Source organism: Xenopus laevis, chromosome 1L (assembly GCF_017654675.1).
Source record: "Xenopus laevis strain J_2021 chromosome 1L, Xenopus_laevis_v10.1, whole genome shotgun sequence".
Taxonomy (NCBI): Eukaryota; Metazoa; Chordata; class Amphibia; order Anura; family Pipidae; genus Xenopus; species Xenopus laevis.
Genome location: NC_054371.1, coordinates 159,493,133 through 159,520,644, shown reverse-complemented (window position 1 = coordinate 159,520,644; position 27,512 = coordinate 159,493,133). Strand labels below are relative to the sequence as shown.

Here is a 27,512-nt window from a genome sequence, read left to right as displayed (position 1 = left end):
GGACACCAGGGAAAATAGCTGATGGGGGTCAGTGTTTCCTCTATAATTCCACCTGCTGTTTCTGTTAGTCAGCTACGACTCCCAGCATCCATCATTATCCACAATACATGCTGCAGAGCCTGATACTGATCTACAACTCCCAGCATCCGTCAATATTAAAAATATGTACTGCAGAGCCTAATATTGAACTTCAACTCTCAACATCCATCATTATCCAAAATACATGTTGCAGAGCCTGACATTGAACTACAACTCCCAGTATCTGCTGGGTGATTTTGGCATTTGCAGTTTAGCTACAGCAGTAGGCTGCAAGTTGGACCACACTGATATAACGTATTTCTGAATTAATTTTGCCTTACACTTTTCATAATGCCACCATTGCAGCCCCATCTTGTGACAGCATCTTGCCTTGTTGTACACACTCGCACTGTAGCAAACAATTTCCCTAACACCATCTTGTCTTACTACACACTATGTAACTTATTGCATAACTGTTTGCAAGACAAGACTGTAAAACACACCTCGAGCTTTATATATAAAAGCTGACACAATCTGCAGCCACCTGGATTGTTTATTAGGGGAGCATTTGCTAAACTCTGCTAATGGTGGGGTGTGTCGACATGAAAAGCTGGCACCACACTGTACAATTAAATGCTAAGGGCTGATATTTGGCATGAAATGATTGTGCAACATGAAGTTTGTCATGAAATCCCAGTCGAATATGGCTGCCACTTAAGGGTAAGGCCACGCTGGGTGTTTTGGGGAGATTTGGTCACCTGGCGACTAATCGCCTCGTCTTTGCGGCGAAAAATCGTGAGGCAACTTTGGGCGACTTCAGAAAACGAACCACCGCATGTGATTAGCGCCAGCGTTTTTTAATTTTAGCTGGGGCAGAGTGAGGGAAGGCGTTTGGGGAGATTGGTCGCCGCAAAGACGAGGCAATTAGTCTCCAGGAGACCTAATCTCCCCATGCCCAGTGTGGCCTTACCCTAATGCTGTAATATGTCATGAAATGGTTTCGGAGACTGTTTCTGTTTTACACCAGTGCACTTTGTGTGCCTGATCCTGCCATTTCAATCATAGAAAAAGGGTATGGTTTGTAAAATGGGCATGGTACTTGGGGGGAGGGGCATATGGACACCAAATGGGTCCAGATACGCACAATAAATTTTGAAATGTTTGGAGGTATTCATTACTGCATGTGTTTGACAGATTGAGGTGAAGGGGGACTGGCATGCGAGTAGAGGACAAACTGTCAAAGTACCTTTCATTTTTCATTATACCACCACCCCTAAGTTAAGGAAAGTAGAACATGCAAAAACAAAGTTTGTTAGTTGACGATGTCCGATGTACTGCTGGTGTAGTTACATTTGATATTTTTATTAAATACAGGTACTTGATCCAAACTAAGATTGGAACCATAACCAGCCTATTGGGTTTATTTAATATTTACATAGTTTTCTAGTAGACTTAAGATATGAAGATCCAAATTATGGAAAGATCCATTATCCAGAAAACCCCAGATACCGAGCATTCCGGATAACAGGTCCAATACCTGTATATTATAAAAAATTTAATTTCTTAAATTAAAATACAGAAAATAAAAGATTTTATTGAAATGAGAAAAGTGTTGGCACTGTATATTTCCTTTCTCAGTCTAGAATTTAAATAACATATCTCTTATTAAAGTTGGTTCTTCATATTCTGCATATTTTCTACGTACCTAAAAATTACATGCAATTCTGTTTTTTAATTATGTTTCTATTTCTTCAGGGAAGACAGAAATTAGCCCGTTTTAATGCTCATGAATTTGCTACTTTGGTGATAGATATTTTAAGTGATGCCAAGCGAAGACAACAGGGAGGATCAGTGATTGGCTCCAAAGGTACAGCAATTTGAACCTGTCCCCCCCCCCCCAACATTATGCATTTTAATATTTAAATGTATGATTAATTTCTGTCACAGAGGTCTAGATTTTATAAAGTCATGTTTTTTTAAAGTTTGCTGGTTTTGTTTGCTGTGCTGAAGCTAAGATCTGTAGTTGTTTTAGCTCTTGAACATTTGCAGCTTAATCTACTGGATTTCATTCAAGTCAGCAGAGAAGTCATTGTAAGTGAGCCTTACATATAAATGGTATTTGATTTTTGTGTTTTGGCAAGAACTTACTTCAGAGGAAGTAACAGCATAGCAGCAAGTGGACCATATTTACTTTACTTGGTATATAAATAGGGTGTACTTACAGCCATGCTACAGCATTTGGCTTTAGAGATAAGAATCAACTTATTATATTGAGGGAGGGCAGGTAATTTGTTTTACTGTCTTCACTTTTGCCAACAGGGGGTCAGCAAAACTCAGAAGTAAGACAGAAAGTTCTAAAGTAAAAGTAGTTTTGTTCTCTTGTTTAATAACAAAAACCATTGATCTTGATATAGGCACAATCTAACATCAAGCCCTATTCATCGAGTATTTACTAATACTCAACCATTCATGATTGATAGGTTTCCTTGCTTCTCTTAAACTTTGATATTTTGCTTCTGTTCTAGAAAATGTGGAGTTAGTATTAAAAAGTATTAGCAACCAACATAGCAATGAAAGCCAAGATAATGACCAGCCAGACTATGACAGTGTTGCATCTGATGAAGAAACCGATTTGGAAGCCATTCCAAATAAAACAAATAGGGAAAAGGTAAATATTCACTTTTTGGCTGTCTTCGCGTATGAACTACATAATTCCCCCCTCTACTTATTTTTTTATATTCTTGTGTATTTTTTTTTTTTTTTTGCTGTATCATTAGAAATCACCTCTTTTTCTCATGTGGCTGACTTACCAACAAGCAGTTAAATCGGTTCACTTCAGGTCACTGCCCCTTCTACTGGAGTTCTAGGTGTTCTTTTCCAACTTTGGAGGATGGGAGTGGGCCTGTTGCCCCATACCTCGCCTAATTTCAACACCAGAATGAGTTCACCTAGAAAATTAATCAAAAAGCTTGCACTTTAAAATGTTTGCTTTCCAGGTGTATACTAGTATGGGATGCATTACCTGGAAACCCATTACCCAGAAAGCTCTGAATTACAAAAAGCCCATCTCCCATAGACATCACTTTATCCAAATAATCCAAAATTTTAAAAATGATTTCCTTTTTCTCTATCATCATAAAACAGTACCTTGCACTTGATCTAAATGAAGATAGACTTAAAGGAATTGTTCAGTATAAAACTAAAAACTGGGTAAATAGATAGGCTGTGCAAAATAAAAAATGTTTTTAATATAGTTAGTTAGCCAAAAATGTAATGTATAAAGTCTGGAGTGATTGGATGTGTAATATAACAGCTACAACACTACTTCCTGCTTTTCAGCTCTCTTGGTTTACACTGACTGGTTACCCTGGTTACCAGGCAGTAACCAATCAGAGACTTGAGGGGGGGCCACATGGGTCATATCTGTTGCTTTTGAATCTGAGCTGAATGCTGAGGATCAATTACAAACTCACTGAACAGAAATGTACCATGTGGCCCCCCTTATAGTCACTGACTAGCTCAGAGTTATAGAGCTGAAAAGCAGGAAGTTGGATTCTGGCTGTTTTATTAGACATCTGTTCACTCCAGCCTTTGTAGATTACATTTTTGGCTAACTAACTATATTAGAAACATTTTTTATTTTGCACAGCCTATCTATTTACAGTTTTTATTTTCACACTGAACTGTTCCTTTAATCCTTATTGAAAGCAAAACCAACCTATTGGGTTTATTTAATGTTTATATCATTTTCTAGTAGACCGTAGTGATTAACCGCCATTCTTATGTCTTAGAGTTTGGAAGCTGACTTATCTGATGGATCTGTCACCGTGCAAGAATTTTTGGAGCTTAAAAATGCCTTGGTAGCTTCAGAATCAAAAATACAGCAACTAATGAAGGTTAATAATAACCTGAGTGATGAGCTTCGTGTAATGCAGAAAAAGGTAAGCATGCTACAATTATGAACTATTTAGTAATTCATTTGCCATATGCAATGGTGACCAGTGTTCAGTTATTATTCAATCAAATGTTTCTTGCAATGTAGCTTAAATACCAAAGAATAGTTCTGGAAACTCACGTGAGAAATCTTATCTGGGTGTTTTGCTCGTTGTGAGAAACATAACCCTTAATAGTGTCTGATTATAGGTTTTCTGTACCGTTGGAAATGATTCATAACTGATACATGGCATTGTGGAAGAACTATATTTATATGGTAGTGAAGTGGGAGGAATGAAAATTCTGCTTACCACGAGTACTCCTCCTAATGTTTTGCTGCTTCACACTTTTTTTATTTTTTTTTTATTTTTTTTTTTTTGCAACAACGTTTTCTATGTTTACCCATTTCATTGCCTGTTAGGGGAAAAATGTGTTTCCTTGAAAAACTTGGCGCACATCTCAGTCACCCAATTAAATTCTATATATTTCCTATGGGTTAAACCTGCACTATGATTTCTTGTTCTTGTGGGATGCCCATTAGAGAGAAAATAAAACTTGTAAGTCGTCAACTACAAGAAGTAAAGGCCTGTGCTCTAAAATCTAATATGGTGCCTTTTGTTGACCCTTTTCATGGAAATGCTGCAAGAACTAAAGCTAAGAGTGGGCTCAAGTGAAAATAATCTGAACTGTTTTCCTCATTTCCCCTGCTTTAATGTGTAGTTGCACACTTTCATCTATCTTGAGTTCATATGTGGTCTATAGCCTACTACTGCCTACTTCAAATGTTTCACTTAAAGGAGAAAGAAAGTCTGTTTGCACTTGGGGGTGCCAAATGTTAGGTACCCCCAAGTGGTTATATTGACTTACCTGAAGCCGGTACTCCTATCAGCAGAAAACTGCATCGGCCCGGGGTTTTTCTACCGAGCACCACGGATAGACCTTCTTCCAGCTTTCTCTTCAAATTTCCGCAGGCATGCGCAGTAGAACAAAATAGCCGACTTTTAGTTCAATTTGGCTTTGCATTCTACTGTGCATGCACAACCGTGCGAAGAAAGAGGAAGCAGGAAGAAGATCTCTCCGTGGTGCTCACTGGTATAACCCCGGCCCGGTGCAGTTTTCTGTCGATAGGAGTACCGGCCTGGGGTTTCAGGTAAGTCAATACAATCACTTGGGGTGCCAAACATTTGGCACCCCCAAGTTCAAATAGACTTTCCTTCTCCTTTAAGGCTTTTAGGATCAGTTATGGAGTCCAGATTTTTACTTTAGTGATTTATTAAAGAAGGCAGCTCAAGCAAGGGGCAGCTCAAGCAAGGGGCATTCAATTAATGACATTTTAAGCTGTAGCAAATGTTCCATATGCACTCATCTAAGAAGCTGTAGGGGAAAAAGCACCCAAAAATTGCCATGACTGTACCTCAAAGAGTGTATTGTTTGATATAATCTCTCTGTTTTGTTTGGTACTACAGAAGGGATTCTTATTGTATGATTCCGGGCCCAAAATGGGTCCCCATGCTATTAATAATGTTTCTATGATCCATAATTTATTACTGTGAAGTTCTGCACACTGTTTGCCTACATGGACAAATGAGGGGTCATTGCTAGATTGCTCGGGGCACAAGAACAGGCCGTAAGGACAGGGTGGTGTGGGCTGTTTGTGGTCTTCTGTTGATAATTTGTGATATCTTTCTTCAGAAATAATGAACATGGGTAGAACATATGTTCTGTGTGTAGACTCCTGCAGCCTGTATTTTTTTTATTTTAATTCTGAATGATTGCCAGTTCATTCCCTGAAATTTACTTTCCTATCAAATACATATGCTGTATGACTGGTCAGTATTTCAGCTGCATTGGTGTTTTAAGTATTCTGCCCCATGCATTTTAACAACTAGCAGTTCAGAATGCGTATTTTATAGTAAACTGTAAAAAGCAACTGTATTTGCATTTCTTTAATCCGTTAAACCTCTCTTTCATTGATAACTTTATTTTGCCTATGGGTCAGCTTATTAGATAAGTGTAGTTCAGGTAGACTGCACTCACTCTGGCAAAAGGTTAATTGATACTGTAATTACTTAAACTGTTTATTTTTTCCTTTTGTGAAAGTGAGCATTACTAACTGATCCCAACCTAACAGCGCTAGCCCCTGCCATAGGCATCTTGCCTTCTGTTTAAATGAATATGTAACTCCTGCTGGAAGGATAGGTGTTCATCAGACTGGTGGGGTCTGATTTAAAGAAAATTGCATTGTTATGTTCAATACTAACCCTTGTTATTGGTAGCTTGATGCATGTCTGATCTTTCACAGTTGCTGGGAGAGGAAGCTAATTAAAGAAGAGAAGTCACTACTCCTGCAGTAGAATACTCACCCATGGAGGGTCTCCTGTTAATATATGAGCATGATGTCAATAAGGCAGGGGGTGGCAGATTATTAAACTAAAACATCATGGACAATATTCAAATAAAGTGTGAGCAGTTAGATACAGCACAGCTGAAATTAACATGCATGCAAGCTTTTAATGGAAGTCATGGACAGATGCACAATGAACAAAAATCATGTTTTCACTTTATAAAATGAGATCACAACATTATGCGATGAAGAGGAAGTCACATGTCTAACTATTTATACTTACTTAAACTCAGAAACAACAGCAAGCCATCCCATAACTATCTACTGAAAGGAGCAAGACGGGTTCCCAAGCCGACATCACAGGGTGTATACTTGTCGTATATCTCAAGTGTTAAGTGGCCTAATAAATGCACTGTAGGGAAAAATTCTTAATTTGGATAATTCGGTACTTGATGGGGGTTAATTGTTAAAGTTGTGCAAGATAAGCCACCGCAGTGTAGGTGAATAATTGCTCTTGAGGTAGCTCTATTTCCCGAACATTATCCAACTAGACTCTGTTATCTCAGAGATAAGATTTACATTGATGGAGTTATAAATACTAAATACAACAGTATATTGTATATAATGTGTTAACGTTTGCAGGTATATGTTACAGTTAGAAATGCACCATCTCTTGATAGGAATTATTTACATATGTTGTGACTGCTGCTGTGGTAAACCTGTTACTTTAGATATGGCTGTTCTTGCCTCTGTTGCAAGCCAGAGCAATGCTGATGTCAGAAAATATAGAATATCTATTTTATCCTACTTTTAGCATTTGTTTCTCAACCTGATGTTACACACTCATAGGTGGCAGTTCGGTCAAATGTAATGAAATATCTTTCCCTGTTTCCCTACTGTTGTATACTCAACACACTCAATATAGTCAGTGATCCACAGAAACTCCCAACAATATGTAATTATCCAAAAATAGCAGCAAAGGTTAGAAGTTGCAAATTCACACTTCTGTTTAAGGCACCACATAAGACATTATTTTTTTTTCTTGGTTAATGCATGCAGTAATTTGGCTGCTACTTTTCTCTTTATACCTTGCAATTTCATGAGGAGCTTTGCTGAGCACGATTTCATAAAAATTAGTAGCCAGACTAATTGGTGTGTGTGAGCAGAGTGCTGCCTTCACCCACTTTCCCTGGACTTCTGCAGCTATGCACACTGCAGTGACTGTGCTGCTTGGATAAAGGTCGCTCATTTGTCAAGGCACCACATGGTGGTGGCCAAATTGGGATGATCCAATCGTTTGGCACACAGGCCAACCATCAGGATCATAATGGGAGCCTAGAAAAACCAATGGGAAGAGAAGGATACAGTCCTCACTGTGCAGGATTTCCTAATCTTCCAGATATTGGTATGGCAGGCCATCGGGGGACCCATGCATGGACCAGTAAGTTGTCTGCCTGGTCTAATTTGCCTGTGCATGGCCACCTAATGTTTTTTAACAATGCAGTCTTGTACCAGTGTAAATTGTTTATTTCAAGCATCCAGTCTTTTTTTTTTCACTTATATGGTATGTTTTATCTGCCACCAAAAGAACTGCCCAATCCTGCAAGAAAATAACTGTGCCTTGGTGAGAAAAGACAAACAATGCAATAGTGTGTCCTATTAGAATTTCAGTTACTGTGAAGACGCACAGAGCTACTAGTAGCAGCTACTTGTCATGGCTACAAAATAGACAATAGTAATAATTGACTTTGCTAAGACACTACACTTCGGAGCAAAATACCGTGCCATAGATAATACTGAGAATTGCTTTGCCTCTGCTAAAACGCATGTAGTCTTACCAAAGCCAATAATCACTATTGTCTATTTTGTAGCCATGACAACTAGTACCCACGCCTTTTTTGCTGTGTTCACACTCACAGCACGGATCAAACCTACTATTGCAAGAAGCATAGTTTTCCATTTTGTGGAAACCTCGTAGTATTTTTTTGTGTAAAAATTAAACTTATATTTAAAATATTAAAATGGGATTTCATATCGAATGTAATTCAAGGTCCCATAATCACTGCTTTTTGTTGCACTCATGCTGCTCACAGGCTTTTACCGTGATGCCCAAATGTAGCTGGGCGTGTATACATACAGAGCTAGTACCTGGCTCCTAAAAGTATTACTTTTACCATGATAGTCCATTTGTTTTATTGTTCAGGCTATCCTCCATTCTTCAAGCTGGTATGGGTTAGCACGTCTTAGCAGATATGGCCATTTGTTCATTTATTTTTAAAAATTCATTTATGTAAATGCATATCTTTTATTTTAGCAATGTTTCTTATTAATAAACTATTTTTTAAAATACACATTTGGTTGCCTCATTCTTTTGAGGGCTACTTTTGCTCTTTCTTCTTTTCTTGTTGTTGCTTCACAGAGCGCCTGTAATGTTTTGTTGGCAATTTGTCTTGTTGCTGCTTTCTTAGTGGAAAACCAAAAGGACAAAAATGTTTGTGAAGGATCTGGAGTAGTCATTGGCATTTCACAGCCTTTGAAACACGTTTATGGTTTGAGCTGGAGTGAGTTTGTAATTGTCTGAGAATAAGGCTTATGTGTTTGGGGCAACTGAGGCTTTTGACTTTTTTCTTTTTTTTTTTCCAACAATTTCTAAATAATTGAAGCACAACTTTTTATTTTTTTTTAATTTTGCATGCCCATATTTCTATAAATGATTTTACTGTATCAAAATGCATTTTGCTTTCAAATACTCTGGTATTTATGCATTCATTAAAGGATCGCTGATGTTCTTCAGTAGCAAAGTGTACATGTATAGTGAGTTTTGTTCAAAGGCATAGACACGAATATGAAAATTAAATATACGCTGCATCTCCCTGAAATAAGACGCCTTCTAAATGCACCAATTAAAAATTCTGTACCGTTTAAGAAATAATCAAGTTACTCTTCAGTATCTCATTCTCCACAACCTGCCACTCTTCATGTTCTCTTCTAACTGAGGTCTGGGTCAGATTTTGATTGACAGGTAGGTCTAATACGTCTTTTAGGGGGTCTTTCTTTCTTAGCAAATTAACTCAAATAACCAACTCCAGCACAAAGAAAAGGTAACAAAATAACAGACTCTGGCAAACACCCTTCACACAGAGAAACAAGATTTCCATCAGAGTCGGTTATTTTTAAAGAGTGAGCACCTGGGTTAAGGCTGCAACCCCCCCAAAGGATGTATTAGACCTAACTGTCAATCAAAAACTGACCACCTACTGCATGGAGAAAGAATTAAAAGAGACAGGTTGCTCAGTGGGGGAGAGAAGAGAAACTCGATTATTTTATAAATGGTGCAAAATGTTTAATTGATTATATATAGAAAATGTCTTATTTCCGCAAGATGAAGCTCATATTAAATTTTCATTTTTGCGTTAGAGTCCCTTTAAGCCATATAAGACAAGATTGTTTGCATACCCTAAGATACTGATTAAATGAAGGTAGTGGACACCAAGCAGATTAGATTGAATATACTCATTCCTCCACCCATTCCCCAACTATTGAACCTGTAAACAAAGTTGCCAAGTCGAATGCTCAAAATGTTTTTCAGCTGCAAACACTTCAGTGTGAGAACACCAACCTCAGGAGGCAGGCTACAACAAATCTATATCAGGTCCAACCCGGATCAGAATACACAGACCTCTCCAACCCATCTTCATTAAAGAGGCGTCCTTCAGCGCGGGGTAGCAGGCCCATGTCAATGTATGAGACTGGATCCGTTCAAAAACCCTATCTCCCAATAGGAGAAATCACTTATCCAGAAGAGAATGTTAACAGACTGCAGCCATTTCCACAACATGTAAGTGCAGTGCTCCCGTCTCTCTGCATGCTTTGCTTCTCTATTATTATCTGCTTTTCAGTCTTTTAAATGTCTTTCGTGCTTCTTTTTATATGTGTAACGTTAGCTTGATAAGCAATATATTGACCGGAAAGTTTTCAATTATGGCTTCAATATGATTGGAGAGAAAAGATCCTGGCATCCTTATACAATGCTATAATTTTTCAACAAGAAATTAATGGAACTTATAGGCATCCTAAAGGATAAATTCTGGGCATTAAGTTCTACAACTGCTAGAGGGATCATACTTGCTCCACATCCTGCTCAATATCTTCATATGGTTTGAATCATTGCAGTACAAGTGGAGTTTTTCAGTCATTTTTGATTGATTTCAAGATTACCCAACAACTCCATGGACTTCTTGGTATGACATTTTAATATTCATTGGTCCTTCATATTTCATGTGTCAAATTTTTCATCTGTAAAGATTATTATTATATGCACATCCATAAAGAGCCAACATACTTTACAGCACTGTACAGTAAACATACATGTGTATACATAAAACATACACATTTTACATACAAAAATTACCAATATCTAATTCATGATAAAGTAAAGAGGGCCCTGCCTAAGAGTTTACAATCTAAAAGATTCTTATCATAACATATTGGCACACATAATTGTAAAATATGATATGCAGATAAGGGGGGGGGGAGAGGTCCAGTGAATAGGTTCTAAGTCTGTTGTATAAAATTAGGTGAACATTTTATCCTTATCCAAGAGCCACTTTGGGCTTTCTGCTTGATTTAATACAAGTTAAATAACAAAGGCCAGTCCCATAACAGCAGTCTAATCTGGGGATAGTATTGCTCCTTAAAGGAGAACCAAACCCTTAATTATAAAAACCCCTACCCTACATAGAGGCCCCCCAGCCTTCGGTAAATGCCCCTAGCTCTTTACTTACCTCTCTTTGCAGATTCAGCGCAGTGGAGCTCACGGGTCAAGCCATATCCTTTCTTATTACCTCCAATATACCCTAATGTGTTATAACCCATACATGGCCGTAGCACATTGTTGGGGGCATGATCATTTAGTAATTGTTTATTAGCAGGCAAAACCACTTAGCCAGTACAGAGAGAGAGAGAGGTGTGTTATTCACACATTTCATCCAGAAAATTATAGGAGATAGTGTCCCTTTAAATAATTTCCTGTAGTCATCCTTTACAATATTCTTGTATGTCAAACGGTCTTTCTGGTATTGTTCAATCTAATCTCAGATGGTGAATGTAGCTGCCCAAAAGTAACCTAAATTCTATATGGTGATGTTCTTCATGTTCGATCAGATCCCATGATGTCCCAGTTTACTTCATCTGGGTTTGACTTTTATGGTAGATAATGGGCAGAGCAACAAAGAAGAAAATATATAGTTTTAGATACAAAAAGTATATACATTGCAAGTTTAATTCTTCACCGAAAGAAAATAGATGTAAGATAAAAGGAACTCTCTCCCATGCACTCCAATGTATAATCAGCATATGCCTGGATACCATCTTGTTTATCATAAGTAAAGTTTGTCTGCAATAGATGCACTCCAGGACTTCATGATGTGGTGAAAATAAAGAAACAATTGTCAAAGTTTCAGGCCCCTTTTGGACTTTTCTCAAAACATTAGAGAGGTCTTGAGAAAGGTCCAAAACGGAACTGAAACATTGACGATACATTTTTCTTTATTTTCATTGCATCATGAAGTCCTGGAGTGTGTCTATTGCTGAGGAACGTTATACATATGTATTTATTTAGTGTATCTTTCCATTAAACTTTCAGAAAATGTTAACTTTCATGATATGGTTTTTCCTTAATAAAACTCAGACAATATATAGTTGTGTAGGCTTGTTTATATTAAAAGTAAATGTTTTGGTGTGCCCTCCCCCTTTGGTGGTTGAAGACCAACTTTATTGCAGCAGTTATCTTGATGGAAAATCAACAGGTCTAAGAGTGAAGCATTCATCTTCATGCTCCTAAAAGCATGAAGAAGAATGCAGCTACCAGCAACTTCTTGATATATACTCATATTAATGGTTATTTAGTTTGCTCATACAGCTTAAAAATCTAATTTTACAGAATAAAAAAGGTAATTTGTAGTGTATACTGAAACCGGAAAATAATGTTAAAATAAAGTACCGTATATACTCGTGTATAAGCTGAGGTACCTAATTTTACCTACAAAAACTGGGAAAACTTATTGACTCGAGTATAAGCCGAGGGTGAAAAATGACAGATCAACCTGTTCCATTGCATACCTATACTATATACTTGCTATATAAAACTGTGCAGATGAAGCGACAAATAACTAGGTCGGACGTTTTTATTTTAACCAGATCCAAAAACAGTGCAGTTCTGAGAACACTCTGTGCCTTTATACATTATAACAACAAACAATGTGTTCAATGCGATGTCACAGCATCCACACGCAGCAATGACATTTATCCACCCCCTTGCAATGTTCCTCAAAAAGAAATCTTCCATTTCCCCGGGTACCACACACAGGGCAATAATGGGCATTGTCTCTCCTTTGGCAGAGGCTCACGCCATTCAACGAGTAGCCACACCATGTGGGCAACCTTCCATGCTGTCACTCACATCGCTACTTACATCAGCAGCCTCCTTCCTATACAGGCTCGCGGCTCGTTCTGTGGACAAACAAATTACGTCCCCGCCCCATCTGTTTCCTCTACTGTCTTACCTTTAGCCGCACTTGGCTGCTGCGGCTGTTGGGCAGCAGCGAAAAAGAGATGGGCCGCACGTAGCCGCAAAGAAGCAGTGTGAGGAGGACGGGGAGCAACCGAGCCATGGAGGCAGAAGACCGGAACTAGCTAGTCGGAAAGGGAGGGCTCTGGCATTCTGTTTCCCCTGCATGCGCTTCAGTGTGCAGCGCACCGCTAGTGCGCACACGCGAAATATCTGACAGTCCAGGACCAGGTAGTGGCGCACTGGGAGGACGGGGCAGCTAGTGGAAGATCCGGCCGGGAAAGGGGGAAGCGGCACTGCCTCCTCTGTGGACGCCCATGTACCTAGCTAGGTAACTTTTATACTGACTCGAGTATAAGCCGAGGTAGACTTTTTCAGCAGATTTTGGGTGCTGAAAAACTCGGCTTATACTCGAGTATATACGGTACTAGTATATTTTGAATACTGTTATCTGTCACTAAAACAATCTGTGTGAACATTTGCCTTTCAAGCATCTCTAATTAAAGGGCACCTATCACAGCCAAAAGCAAACACGTATCTGACCAGTACAACCTAAACACATTTAATCAAACTACATTTACATTTTTTTTTTTTTTTTTAAACTGAAAATCCATTACTTTGTTAAATGGGTTTTTTCACTGAGGGAGTCCATACTGTGACTATAACAATGACCATAACATGCACATTTCAGGAGCATGCTCAGATTGTTGCACTGCCTTGAGTATTCTACCCAGAATGCCTAGCTTTAGTAAACTCCTCCACTAAAAGTATCAGGAGATTTCCCTATCTTGTCCCCTGCTGGTGATGTCATTATGCAAATGAAGGGCACACAGTAACTTCCAGCAGGTGGCAGCACTACTGAACAGCAGCTAATACAGAGGTTTGGCTGATTTGAAAATAGCTTAGAAGGGTTGATAAGGAATTCAGCTGAGCATGTGCAAGATTTCAAAGCTGTTGTTGGCTGTGAAGATATAGGTAGGAGGAGCCAGTGAAATCCAGGATGCCTGCCTCAGCTAGAACTGCAGGGGAGATAGGGGAGATCTTGCAGGAGGTATAGTGAGATGATTTACATTATACAAACAATTCTAACTGTTTTAAAATCAGATTTCTTGAACTTTCACATAGAGTATTTACTTAGTAAATGATTTTAGTCATGATTGGTGCCCTGGCCCTCTCTTTGCTGCTACACCAGCCATTACCCTTGACTATTCTGGGAAGGCTTTCATCTATATGTTAAAACATGCTGATGGGATTTGCTTTGATTCCTGCACACAAGCTTGGGCACTAATACTGGGTGGTCAGGCTTGGCTTGATTTGGGGTTCCAATTCATTCAAAGGTGTTCACTTGAATTAAAAACAGTATTGTGTAGAGACCCGTCAAAGTTCTACCACTCCCATCTCAATGTCTCAATGTTACAACCATCTCAACTTTTACATTCTATGGTTAACTATATGTGGACACATATTTCAGAAGAATAATAATGCAGTGTAGAAAATAAGGTCCTTTTGCATTGAAGCTTGTGCATGTTGAATGAAGTTTATTCATGATACTTGCAAACCCTTTGACACCTGCTGTACAAACTGAAGTCTTTATATTGTCACACAGGGTCTTATGCAATAAAAGTGTTTGAAATTGTGGCCAGCATTAAGTCTACAGGAAATGCATTGTTCCCCATTCACATTGCACACAATCTCTAGAAACAATCATAGAAAGCAAATAGCCCCTTGTGTGCCATATTCCTTTAAATATTAAATGAGTTATTCACCTTCCAAAAACATTTTTTAGTTCAGTTGTTTTCAGGTTGTTCACCAGAAGTAAATTCCGTTGAATTTTTATTTCTTTTTACTTTTCTTTTTATTGGCAGCTCAGTTTTCCAGGTACAGATTCTGAACTGTTTTGCTGCATTTAGTTTGTCAGTATCTGTGGAGTAGTAGGAACTATTGTATCAATTCTAACAGATGCCTCGGAAAATGAAGCAATCAGAGTGCCATCTAGCCGGCTATTTACATTCTAGCCGACGGGACGGAAATTCGTCACCCTGAAGATGAGGAGATTTGTCGCCGGCCCTGACAAATCCCCGAATCTGACCATGTGTCTCTGCCCTTAAGTGTCAGAGCACACCGGCAGATTGAGGGAGATTAGTTGCGGGGCAATTAATCTCCCTGAATCTGCCTGCGTGCCCTGACCCTAATGAAACTCAGGGATTCTGCTCAGCAGGGCAAAAGATAAGAAATGTATCAATTTAGATCAGTTTACAAAGTCGGTGACCCCCCCCCTCACAGAGCTGCTTCGGAAAGAAGATGAAACTTTAAAGGAATTGTTCAGTGTAAAAATAAAAACTGGGTAAATAGATAGGCTGGGCAAAATAAAAAATGTTTCTAATATAGTTAGTTAGCCAAAAATGTAATGTATAATCAGAGACTTGAGGGGGGACAAATGGGTCATATCTGTTGCTTTTGAATCTGAGCTGAATGCTGAGGATCAATTACAAACTCACTGAACAGAAATGTACCATGTGGCCCCCCTTCAAGTCGCTGACTAACTCAGAGTTATAGAGCTGAAAAGCAGGAAGTTGGATTCTGGCTGTTGTATTAGAGATCTGTTCACTTCAGCCTTTATACATTACATTTTTGGATAACTAAATGTATATAGCTAACTATATTAGCTATATAACTAATAAAATAACTATTTTATTTTGCACAGCCTATCTATTTACACAGTTTTTATTTTCACACTGAAATATTCCTTTAAACTTCAATATTAGAGAAACAGTCAAAAATAGCAAATACATTACAAGTAATTAGAAATAAAAAAAAGTTTATATTTCTGGTAAACTATCTGAAACCAATTGAACTGGAAAAAGTGTTGGAATGTGAACAACCCCCTTACAGCACATAGCAACTGAGATAAGAAAGCTATGGCTGATGATCAACGCAACTTGTTAATTTGAAATGGGTAACTGCAAGAAAAGTGGAGTAAGGACACTTTTTTTGCTTCTGTTATGTGGGTTTCTTATGTACAATATGTGAACACTGGTAAGTAAGAAAATACCGTTGGTAAGATGAGAGACTGATGGTTTCCCTTGGTTCAGGAGCTGGAGTACTGAAGCCTCGCTGATCTGGCAAATCTTATCTAGTGTTAAAGTGAGCAACAACTTCAAATTTAGTCAACGCGAGCTAAAAACAACATTGACGTGTTTCTTCATTTGGTTACAGTTACCCAGTCCATCTTCATTTTGAGTGGTTGTTATTTCTTTATTTTGGGGTATCTCGAGTGTTTTTCTTTTTTCCCCCCTCAGATCGGGAGGAGTGCTTTTGTGACCTCCTCTTCATCCCTGCCTTCCTTCCCCTCCACGCTTTCCTGGTCAAGAGATGAAAGCACACGAAGGGTTAAGTAGCTTCCAATTTAGATTCACCCTGTGGAGGCCCTGGCTCTCTCCACAAGGGCATCCTAGCTCTTTTCTTTTTGCCCTTTCTGCTAACAGCCCTATTATCTCTGCATGAAGCAGCAATGCCCATCATAACACCATCTACCTCTACCCATTTGCACTTCACATCCATGTAATGCTACCAGCACGATGATCACTGTAACCAAAGTCACTTCTCTTTATTGGATAACCAGCTTTTAAGCCAGAGATGATACTTGCTGCTGGTTATACAACATGTGTGAGAGGGTTAAATTGCACTTCAGTTCCACAGGCTGAAGAAGTTCAAGAGATATGGTTGAAAGGTGAGCATAGGTTTATTCTGTATTTATTCTGGTATCATTAAGACTATGGGTGTAATTATTAACATTGGAGACAAACATCACCAGTGATGTTGCTCATAGCAACCAATCAGATATTTGCGTTTGTTTTCTAACTTGTAGGGGACTGATCAGATCTAATTGCTGATTGGTTGCTATGGGCAACATCACTGGTGATGTTTGTCTCCAATGTTAATAAATACTCCCCAAAGGTGTAAATCTAAACAAAGGTACTGAATGAAGAAATTAGTGTGAAGTATAATCTGGGTGGAGCTGACATGCATTTGCATTCTGTTCCATGCAGCAGCTGACTTGTTCTATCACACTGAGATGGAATAGAGTACCTCTAGGAACCAAACTCGTTTTTTTGTGGCAGTGTGTAAGACTGTTACAAATTCATTTTCTGCTGTTTCAGAATGTTCTATGGTGCTTAAAAGCAGACCAAGCAGTAAGCAAGTGCCACACTCCCTCTGACCAATATTAAGCAGAGGAGCCGAGGCAACTTACCTTTAGCAACTACTACACTTTCTGAATCTAAAAAGGACGGGGTATTTTAAAACATGCCAATAAAATATTCAAAGCCAAGGTTTAGTTGGGAGAGTGCACTGTATTATGCTTTGGTGAGCCAGATATTTTTTTGTTTTTGTTTTACTTTGCACTGCAACAAATGTTTTCTTTCCCCAAATAAGGTTACAAAAACTATGAACATTTATGCAACAAAAATTCTTTTCCTCGTTAGGGATCAAAAGTAGAAAAGCAGAACAGCATGCCAGAGAGTGATTATGATAACCCCGTCCATGACTCTGAACATGATGATACAAGGTATGTCTAAAAATGTTCTACTTTTACCTTTATCAGCAACAAAAAGCAATTACAGTTATTCTGGTATTTTAAAGGATCAGTAAAACAAACAAATCAGCCCAAGTCATGACTCTTCCAGTTACATTGAGTAGAAGAAAAAATGGCTTATCTGAAAGCAGTTCCATTGTGAAGTGCCGGCTCTTTCTGAAAGCACATCGTCCGGTAAAAGGACCTGAGATGGCTGCCTGCACACCAATATTACAACTACAAAAATACATTAATTGGTTCAAGAATAAAATTCTAAATGGTAGAATGACTTACTGTACCTTCAATGTACACAATGTGATTTAGTAATAAAAACTACACCATCAAAATCATGACAGAATCCCTTTAAGGTCAACTACCCATTAAAATGTAAACAACAACCGGGTAATTCTTTGATGTTTCTGGTCATTTAAAGGGGAACGATCGTGAAAATTAAAATTTCTTATACTGTAAGCTTCCTCATACTGAAGAAGCTTTCTAAATACAATCAATTAAACATTCTGTATTTCTGAAAATAATCACGTTTATCTTTTAAACTTTAACTATTCCTCTCTCAGCATCTGTTTCTCTTCATTCTGTCTTCTTGCAGCAGTTGGGTGTCAGATGAAGGATCCAATATATCTTATATGGGGGCTTCCTTTCCTAACAGATGTAATAGAGTTCACTCAAATAACTGATTCCAGTACAAACAAAATAACTGCCTTTTGCACAAATTCTGCATGTAAAGAGACATGATCTCTGGTGATTTTAATAGAGAGAGGTCTAATACATCTTCTAGGCAAAAGGAGCCTCCCTATAAGATATATTGGATCATTCACCTGACACCAAACTCCTAAATAAAGACAGAATGAGGAGAAATAGATGGGGAGAGAGGAATAGTGAAGATAAACTTGATTATTTCAGAAACAAAGCAGACATTTTTGATTGTATTTGGAAAGTTTCTTACTTCAGTATGAGGTAGCTTATATTACATTTTCATGATTGTTCCCCTTTAACATTTATTTATTGAAAGCCAATACTAATTGTTTCCCTTAAAATTGCCATTTTATCCTCTTTGTTTTACTCAGTGCAAGCAGAAAAGGAAGACAGAAAAGTATTCCATGGCTAGCAGAGGGTTCTATCCCTGAAATAGCAGACCCTGATGTAGATGTTAGTGCCATTCTACCTAGCACTGAGGACGTGATCAGGAAAACTGAACAGATTACTAAAAACATCCAAGAACTCCTGAGAGCCGCTCAAGAGAACAAACATGACAGGTAATGAAGATGGGCCCTGAGCCTATCAATGTGCTTCTAGGTTTTATCTGAAGGGGAAGCAACAAATAAATCTTCATGTGACTTTTGATAAATGGGTTAAAATCGTAATAAACCAAGTGCATGTGGCTTCTATTTCCCAGCTTATCTTTGGTGTGTTTTATTTAAGAACAATATTTTTGTGTTCCAAACATATGATCACTGCTTCAGTCTGAGCAACTTTTTTTCAATAGTCATGGCAGCAACTCTTTAAAAAAGAATTCACAGCAGTTACTCAGAGTATCATAATGGGTTACGGGACAAGATTAGGCATGAGAAGTATTATAGGATTTAATTGAATTGAATTGGCTACATTTTTTGAGGAGTCATTGGTGGGAGTGTACAAGGCACACAATGATGACATCCTCTGCTCTGTGTGCATGGGTTTCATTAGGTGAGTGTTAGATTTATATTACCCAGAGCCAGTAATCTGTTATATTTGGTGTTGTATAGTTAACCCCCTCGCTGCCTGAGAGGCTTCAAGAAATAAAGCAATGATATGAGTTGCAGGCATAGAGCCTTTCTATGCAAGATTTTAGTGGGTCAAACTGGTCTGGCAACTTTATCTTTTTTCAGGGCCCAGTGTATTTGTGATACCTGTATCAGGATTTACCTATAAACGTATTGCCTATGAATGCAAATCCTTTATTTCTTTGTTTTGCTAATTTCTTTTCCTTACATTTACTTTTTTGTTTCTCTTTGTCATGTCCATGGCTTATCCTGTCTCAGGCCCTTTGAACGGGAAAGTGTGCGCAGGCTGAGGCATAGCCTTGGCTGTTTTAGCACTCTGGTTCCTTGGTCAGAGAAAGCTCCCCTGCAGCCACTGACCCTCCAGCAGCCTGACTCTACCTCCTGGTACTCTGGCCTCTGTCCCTGTTTCCCAGGCACAGTGACCTCTCTTTCTTTGCCTTATTTCTGTCTCTCCTTGCTAATAGCTGTCATGGCCAGTGGTGGAAGTAACCTTATTATAAACCATGCAACAACAAAGCTGTTGGGATGCTGCATTGTGGCAGAAACCTAGCTGAATGTCTGCACTGCTGGGATATGTGACAAAGCAGTGTCTGCAATTTAATTGGGGCAAAAGAGTTTATTGTAAAACAAGCAGCCTTACAGCATTTCCTTCTACCTCTGGTCATATTGAGTCCAACAAAAATGCATGAACAAAGTGTGTTACATAACCAGCATCTACCAATGCCATTAACCCATTCTGTGATCTATTGACCTATTACTAGCTAAGATTAGAGAGAGGGAATGCATTCATTACACACTGAATTGTAGAGTTGTTCTATGTCATGGGATGCCTATTATAATATTCTTCGTAGGTTTTAGGAAAGGTGCATTATCTCATATACTGCTGATGTCAACAATGCCACCATCTTGGCCGCAGGCAGGTTTCAGCCCCTACCTCCAGCAGTAGCCTCCTCCTTCTTTCAAATCCGGAACCATTCTGTCTGTTCTGACACGCGGTGGAATTCGGAATGATGCAAATTCCTGTATTTCTTTGGCAAAATCCGTACTGCTGGAGGTGGGACTGAAATCAGCCTGAGGATTTCAGCACTGTGTGGCTTAACCTAAACCCGTGCAGAGTTGGAATGAAGAAGCTTCTTCCCTCCACCTGCATTTTTATAGTCTTTGGGTAGTGAGCAATATACATAGTATTGACTTATTTGTGACGTCCACTGCATGTTCCACTAGCGCTCAGACCAGCAGCCTTTAATCCTGAGAAAGCGATGCTGATTTCTTTCCATAAGAAAGTCCCATTTAGTATTAGAACTAGGGTTGCCACCTTTTAGTTCTGGCCTTACCGGCCGGTGACGTAGAGAGTGGGGGCAGCCCAGAGAGGAGCGCGTTGTGCTGTTTCGGGGGCAGGGTTATGAAGTTTCAGGGATGGAGTCACTGAGTTTTGCCAGAAAGGGACTGCAGCCCTTGGATTAGGGGAGCGGTGGTGGAACCATAGGGATTACAAATTTACCGGCTAATGCATTGACGGTAAATTTGTAATACCAGCCCCGGCCTTGGCTGTTTTTTTTACCAGCTAGGCTGGAGAAATACCGGCCAGGTGGCAACCCTAAGTAGAACTGCTACCTTCTCTCAAAAGAAGTTTCTGCACATCTCCTAAAAGCAGGAGCTCAGAGTATGCAATATATCATTAATGTCTTAGCTAGGCATGCGTTGCTGTGCTAGCTGGATGTCTGTTGGACTGGATGTCAGACATAGTGTGAATAGGTATCTTTTTGTTAGTACTTAAAGGACATGTAAAGCATACATTTTCCTACCATGTTTATAAGTTGGGCATATCTTCCCCACCCAAGCCGCATCATTTGTATTACATATACCCCGTCAATTTGCCAGCGCCATCACATTTTCATAAAACAAATAGCAGCTTTCACCCGGCGGCCATTTCCCCTCTGACTCTTCGTCAGTAACATTGACATGTGCAAAGAGGACATGTATGCTGTAAAATTCATGCAATGCAGAATACAGGTTACACAGGCACAACATACTTTGATAAAAAGTTCTGCTGGGGTTGAGCAGTGTAATGGTTAAACTGAGCTCAGGAGAAAAAAATAAGATCAGACAGCTAGAGTTTCTATGGGAACCAACAATGCTGTCTCTTCATTGGCTGTTAGACTGGAGGGTGTGTTTAGTAATCTAAACTGAGAAGAATTGAGCATGCTCATAAATCAGCAGCCAAAGTCAATTCCTGAGGGAGGGGCAGAGTAGGTTAGAGGTGGAGAAGGAATTCTAAGTGATTAAGGGGATGCTGCAGCCTTAATGTTAACATTTTCACAACCAGAGTGGCAGGTATTTCAAGATTTGTGTGTGTGTGTGTGTGTGTGTGTGTGTGTGTGTGTGTGTGTGTGTGTGGGGGGGGGGGGGGGGGGGGTTACATGTCCATTAGTGTCACTTTAAAGGGAGTGAGTTTACATTTAAACTAAATTAGTTTCCACATTTGGCTTTCACATCACAATTGGAACTTTGTCAGTGTTTTAACAGTGAATACATTCCATACTTACAGCTGGACATGCTGAAAGAATTCCATTAAGACAGGTACTCACAAATGACATAAGGTGTATGGCCAAAAGTATCCAGACACCTGGGTCTGGCCAATATTTCTTTCTTTCCAGACTAAGGTTATTCACATGACGTTGGTCCTTCCTTTGCTGCTATAAGAGTCTCTCTACTGTTCTGGGAAGGATCCACTACATGTTGGAGTATTGTTGGTGGGATTTGCTTCCATTCAGCCACAGGAGCATTAGTGAGGTTGAGCACTGATATTGGGGATCAGGTCTGGCTTGCAGTTGGTGTTTCCATTCATCCCACGGATATTCAGTTGGGTTGAATAAGGTGTCTACAGGCCAGTCAAGTTCCTCCACTCCCACCTCTACAAACCCATTCTGTATGGACCTTGATTTGTGTATTATTGTTGTAGAACAGGAAAAGAGAACTGAATGTATTACATACAAGTAACTCTCCCCAAATGGCCCTTGTGTCTCCAAACACAAATGGTTATTATCTCATGAACGTTGTACATCCTTTATTTTGTTCTGTGGGATTTTGCAGTGCTATTATGCCAGCTTTACAGGGAGTCTCTGGTGCACTCTCACAGCACCTTTGACAAGGGGGATATCTGGGAGTTGTAGTTCTGCATCAGCTTGAGCACCAGAAGCTCCCTACCTCCTTCATCTTCGCATTTAATTGGATATGTCTGTGTGCCTAACATTAGGTGTGTGCAGTGCTTTATAACCCCAGTATTCAGTATATGTATTTCCTATATTTGCTGTGACTGTTGCAGTGAAAAAGTGTGACCTATTGTGCTTTGATTTTGCTTTAAATTAAATGACATGCTCAAATGTGTTTTCCCTGATTGTAGCAGGTCATTTTTGATATTTTGTGATTTAGCTTTTCATTCAACAGCTCTCCAGTTTGCAATTTCCGCAGTCTTATTATCCACATTCCCCTAGCAACCATGCACTGATTTGAATAAGAGACTGGAATATGAATAGGAGAGGAACTGAATGGAAAGAGAACTAATAAAAAGTAGCAATAGCAATACATTTTGTAGCCTTACAGAGCATTTGTTTTTAAATGGGATCAGTGACCCCCATTTGAAAGCTTGAAAGCTGACAAATGAAAAACTATAAAAAAAAGACCAATTGAAACGTTGCTTTGAATTGGCCATTCTATAACATAATTAAGGTGAACCTCCGCTTTAAGTTGCCAGGGTTTATATATCCTATAACTTTTAGCATGCTGTCCTATTAGTAACTGTTCAGTTGTTTTTCATTTTACTTTTTTTTTTATATATATATAGTTTTTGAATTATTTGCCTTTCTCTTCTGCCTCTTTCCAGCTTTCAATTTGGGGGGTGACCCTGGCAAACAAACCAAAAAAACAATTTCTCTGTGAGGCTCCAATTTTATCTTTCTAGTCAGGCCTAGGCCTCTCCTATTCATCTTCCAGTCTCTCGTTGAACCCACTGCATGGTTGCTAGGGTCATTTGCACCCAATAATGCATTAGAGCTGTCAAACAAAAAGCCAACTTAGACTCCCGCTTGTAGAGAGAAACATTGCTGAGAAGGGGGTTGGTTAAATGCTATTGATTGTTTCAGAAATGGTACCTCATTTTGATTACATGCTGAAGGTTTCTCGTTTCCAAAAGCATTTTGGGCAGACAGTATTCCACCGGAACCCCAAAGCACCTCATACCAATGAGCCGCAGGATAGTGCTAGAGGGGCACTGGTTTGTATTACCATTTACTATAGATGGGAAGAGTCTAGGTGACTGCATATATCTATCTGTATGAGCCCAGTGCTTCCTTAATTCTCACTCACCCTCTTTATTGCAGCTGTGAGTTCTGCCTGGCCCAGTAGACTTTGTGTAGACATGTACAAGATGCTTTCATACACAGCACTGCCCTTCCCCTGCCATAGCATGGGGTTGTTTATACGGAGGGGGAGTCCCAGCCGGAATCTACATAGTTTCTAGGCAGATATCAGGGTTAGAAGAGTAATCATTGCGTATTTGCCCTTTGCTTGATTATTTCATGTTCTCTTCCCACAGCTACATACCATGCTCAGAAAGAATACATGTTGCTGTGACAGAAATGGCTGCCCTTTTCCCAAAGGTAAGACTTAGCCAGCACCAGAGGTGTGAGTGTTGCATATTGAGACTGATCTGCATACAAGCTATATGTACAGTGCAGCCCTCTTCAATATTTCAATCAAACAAAATCCGAATGTATGTGGAAAACAGGCTCAGAAACCGCAGATGTGTTGCAAGGTTTATTTTAAGACATGTTTCGAGCTAGTGTGGCTCTTTATCTTGAGCCTGTTTCTGAGCCTGTTTTCCACATACATCCGGATTTTGTTTGATAACATACGCTTCATTTGGGACAGAAGCAGTGGAACGGGCACTCTACACGCTACTGGTGCAAACTGATTTGCCTTCAATATTTCAATATGTGAAGGATGACAGCACAATGGGCAAGCAAGTGCATAACAAATCAGTTGCCAAGATAGAGTGACATATGTGTGAGTGTCAGCCTAAGATGTTTCCATACATGCACATCCAGCACAATATGCGCTGCTGCTTCTGCCTCTCCAGCCATGTTTGTGGCACACAGTAGCTAGTTCCTCTTACTTTGTGGAGCTACTGATCAATATTCAGCTGCTTTGACTGGTAGTTGCTCCTAGTGCCACCCACCATGACTTCAAGCTGCACCATCCGCTGTGTGTTGCTAAATTTACATTCATATTAGCAGAGATGCGGAGTTGGTACATAAATCCTTCAACTCCGACTCCTCAGGAACAGTAACACCAAAAACTGAAAGTGTATCAAAGTAATTAAAATATCATGTACTGTTGCTCTGCACTGGTAAAACTAGCATGTTTGCTGCAAAAAATGACCATACTTTATATAAACAAGCTGCTGTGTAGCCATGGGGTAGAGTCCTGCGCGGGTCCATTTTTTGGAACCCATACCCGCAACCTGCAACCCGGACCCCCAACCCACATTCTTACGTACCCACGTACCTTATCCGCAACCAGACCCGCAACTCTCTGACCATCAAGAATCAGGAAGTACTGCCATTGTAAACCGCTATTGAGAAGACCCTCGACTAGTGCCGGTAAAAAGGATGGTGGATCCCAATGTTATTAATAGGGAAAAAAGATAAATATATAGGAAGGCCGGTATTTGTTTCCAAAAAAGGTGGCAACCCTACCCTCGACCCACAAACCCGCTCAACCGCTGACCCGCGTCTATACCCGCACCCGGAACTTCTACCCGCAACACGCAGGGTAACCGACCCGCTGCAGGACTCTACCATGGAGCAGGCTAGCAGAAAGAATCCCAAGGCACACAGGATAACTTCAAGCAATCTGCCTTGCGTGTATATTGCGAAGTGCGACGTTTCCGTGACCCCGAAATGTTGCACTTCGCAATAAATACACAAGGCAGCTTGCTTGCAATTATCCTGTGTGCCTTGGGATTCTTTCTGCTAGATTGTTTGCGAGGCGGCCGATCCTCTACCTTCGTGCACCAGGTGTCGTTATTTCAATTTACTAAGGGTGTGCGAGAGCTATAGTTGCTCTACCATGGGGCAGCCATTCAAGCTGGAAAAAAGACACAGGTTACACTACACTACACATAAATAAAACACCATTGTATTGGACAGGGCTTATCTGTTATGTGCTATGTAACCTGTGCCTTTTTTCCAGCTTGAATGGCTGCCTCCATAGCTACACAGCAGCTTTTTTTTATATAAACTATAGTAGTCTTTTTCTGAGGTAAACACACAGCTTTTACCTGTGCATATTAACAGTATATTTTATGTTCATTTGTTTAGAACACTTTAACTTTATGCTGTTACTGTTCCTAATGTAATTTACATGTTGATTGAAAGAAGTACACAACACACGAGGCATTTTATCACTGCCAAAGCTCAAAAATATAAACCATATCCTTTGGCAATTCTTAACCAAAATCAAAGTTAAGCTACATATTGGAAAACCTAAAACATCTTCTATATGAATTGAACCTTGTCTATAGCTGTAGAATACCTGTTAAATACAATCCAAAATTATTGTTCTTATAAACATAATTGCTTCTGCCAGATCCTCCTTCACAGAAGCTCTTAAATCTGATTTGATTATTTTCAGTGCTTGTATTTAAACTTATTCCGAGTCGGACTCCACAATCCTGCATATTAGGTGTCCAGGGCAGAGTTTAGGATTTCTTTGTTGCTTTTGTGCAGTAATTACATTTATCACTAGTACTGTGCCAGAACTGCACATAGTGTTGGCCTTTCCTTTATTGCTAATGGGATAAATCTTCCCTCAGAAGCCCAAGTCTGACATGGTGAGGACCTCACTTCGCCTGCTGACATCCAGTGCTTATCGGCTGCAGTCAGAATGCAAGAAGACCCTCCCTATGGACTCCAGTCAGACGGCCGATATCCAGCTGGTGACGCAACAAGTCATCCAGTGCGCTTATGACATTGCCAAGGCTGCAAAGCAATTGGTCACCATAACGACCAAAGAAAACACCAACTGAGTGTCCAGAGACTCTTTATTTTACTAACGCGAGGGGTTAAACCCGAAGAAAGAGGAAAAAAAACAATATTTTTTTTAATTTGTACTTCTATTTTTCTTTTTTATTAAATGTAAAGTGACGGGTTCAACTTAAAAAACAAAAAAACAAAAAAAAATCAGTATTATTTTTTTTTGCATGCCGGTTCTAATGGTGACAAATTAATGTATACCGCTGCCTTATTGTAAACTTGTTTTTCTATCGAGCAGCAAAATGCTGGCAATTGGAAAGTATTATGCCCAATAAGTATTTAGTAAATACTTTCTCCTTCTTTATCTTGTATAATGTTGTTGTAATACAGTGTAAGAGTCCCACGGCTGTATAATGCACTTATTATAGTGTGTCATTGTCAGAGCTGCATTTGTATCCCTTCATTTGGAACTATTTTTCTATCCCTCTCATCATTACTGAAGGTGACTGTCACGTTAAGGTCAAAATCAGGATTTTATTGCCAATCGGGCCGTCACATTCTCTTGCCTGTGTGTGTGTATGGCCCACCTGCTTACAAAGGGTTAATAAAAATATTTATTTTACTGCTGTTTCTACTACCTCACTAGTATAGCTACCTTCTTTATCCATTTAGACTGCTTATACCAACATTTCCTTGCACCTTGGCGTCCCAGTTGCAGGTTTTAGTGCTCTAGAATTGAGCGCAATGAATAGAGTGTTACCTGCATTCAGCAGCTCTGTATTCATGAGGGACTGTGAAATCGGGTATGTCTGTGTAAAAAGAGAAATACATTTATACTTATATCTAGAAGCTGAGATGGAGTTTTACTTTTTTCTACATAAGCCAACTAAACGAGCTCATGTCAAAAGGGGGGGTACATTTTCCCTTTAAATGAGAATTCAATCATTTAAGAAATAAACCCGTACTCCCACCCCACGTAGACCCCCTCCCTATTCCCCCCAGCCTAACTGTCCCCCAGGGGAAATGCCCCATACTATATACTTACCCCTCGGCGCAGTTTCTGGGATCCAAGTTTCAACTGCCATCTTCCCGTTCTTCGTCTTCTTGCAATTTTCACATGCGCAGTTATCGAGAACCGGCAAATTGCTTTAACTGTGCATGCGCCGACATGCCGATCTCCCACTCAGCTTACCGAAGACCCGGAAGATGGATAAGTGGAACTCCGATGCCAGAATCTGCGCCACTGGGTAAGTATAAAGCA

The 27,512-nt window shown here is 39.6% G+C and overlaps 1 protein-coding gene across 8 annotated transcripts in view; it reads left to right on the top strand.

Annotated features, from left to right (window-relative positions):
- git2.L (G protein-coupled receptor kinase interacting ArfGAP 2 L homeolog) overlaps positions 1 to 26,873 on the top strand; it is a 76,941-nt gene extending 50,068 nt beyond the window's left edge. For 4 of the 8 annotated variants that reach the window (XM_041580286.1, XM_041580283.1, XM_041580291.1 and 1 more), the window contains 9 exon segments: positions 1,774 to 1,885; positions 2,544 to 2,686; positions 3,810 to 3,959; positions 9,885 to 10,133; positions 16,163 to 16,252; positions 17,348 to 17,430; positions 18,522 to 18,710; positions 23,812 to 23,875; positions 26,092 to 26,873. In XM_041580286.1, coding sequence (XP_041436220.1) covers positions 1,774 to 1,885; positions 2,544 to 2,686; positions 3,810 to 3,959; positions 9,885 to 10,133; positions 16,163 to 16,252; positions 17,348 to 17,430; positions 18,522 to 18,710; positions 23,812 to 23,875; positions 26,092 to 26,304 — 1,293 coding nt within the window. In that variant the 3' untranslated portion in view covers positions 26,305 to 26,873. 8 annotated transcript variants of the gene reach the window in all.
- The last annotated feature ends 639 nt before the right edge of the window (positions 26,874 to 27,512 follow it).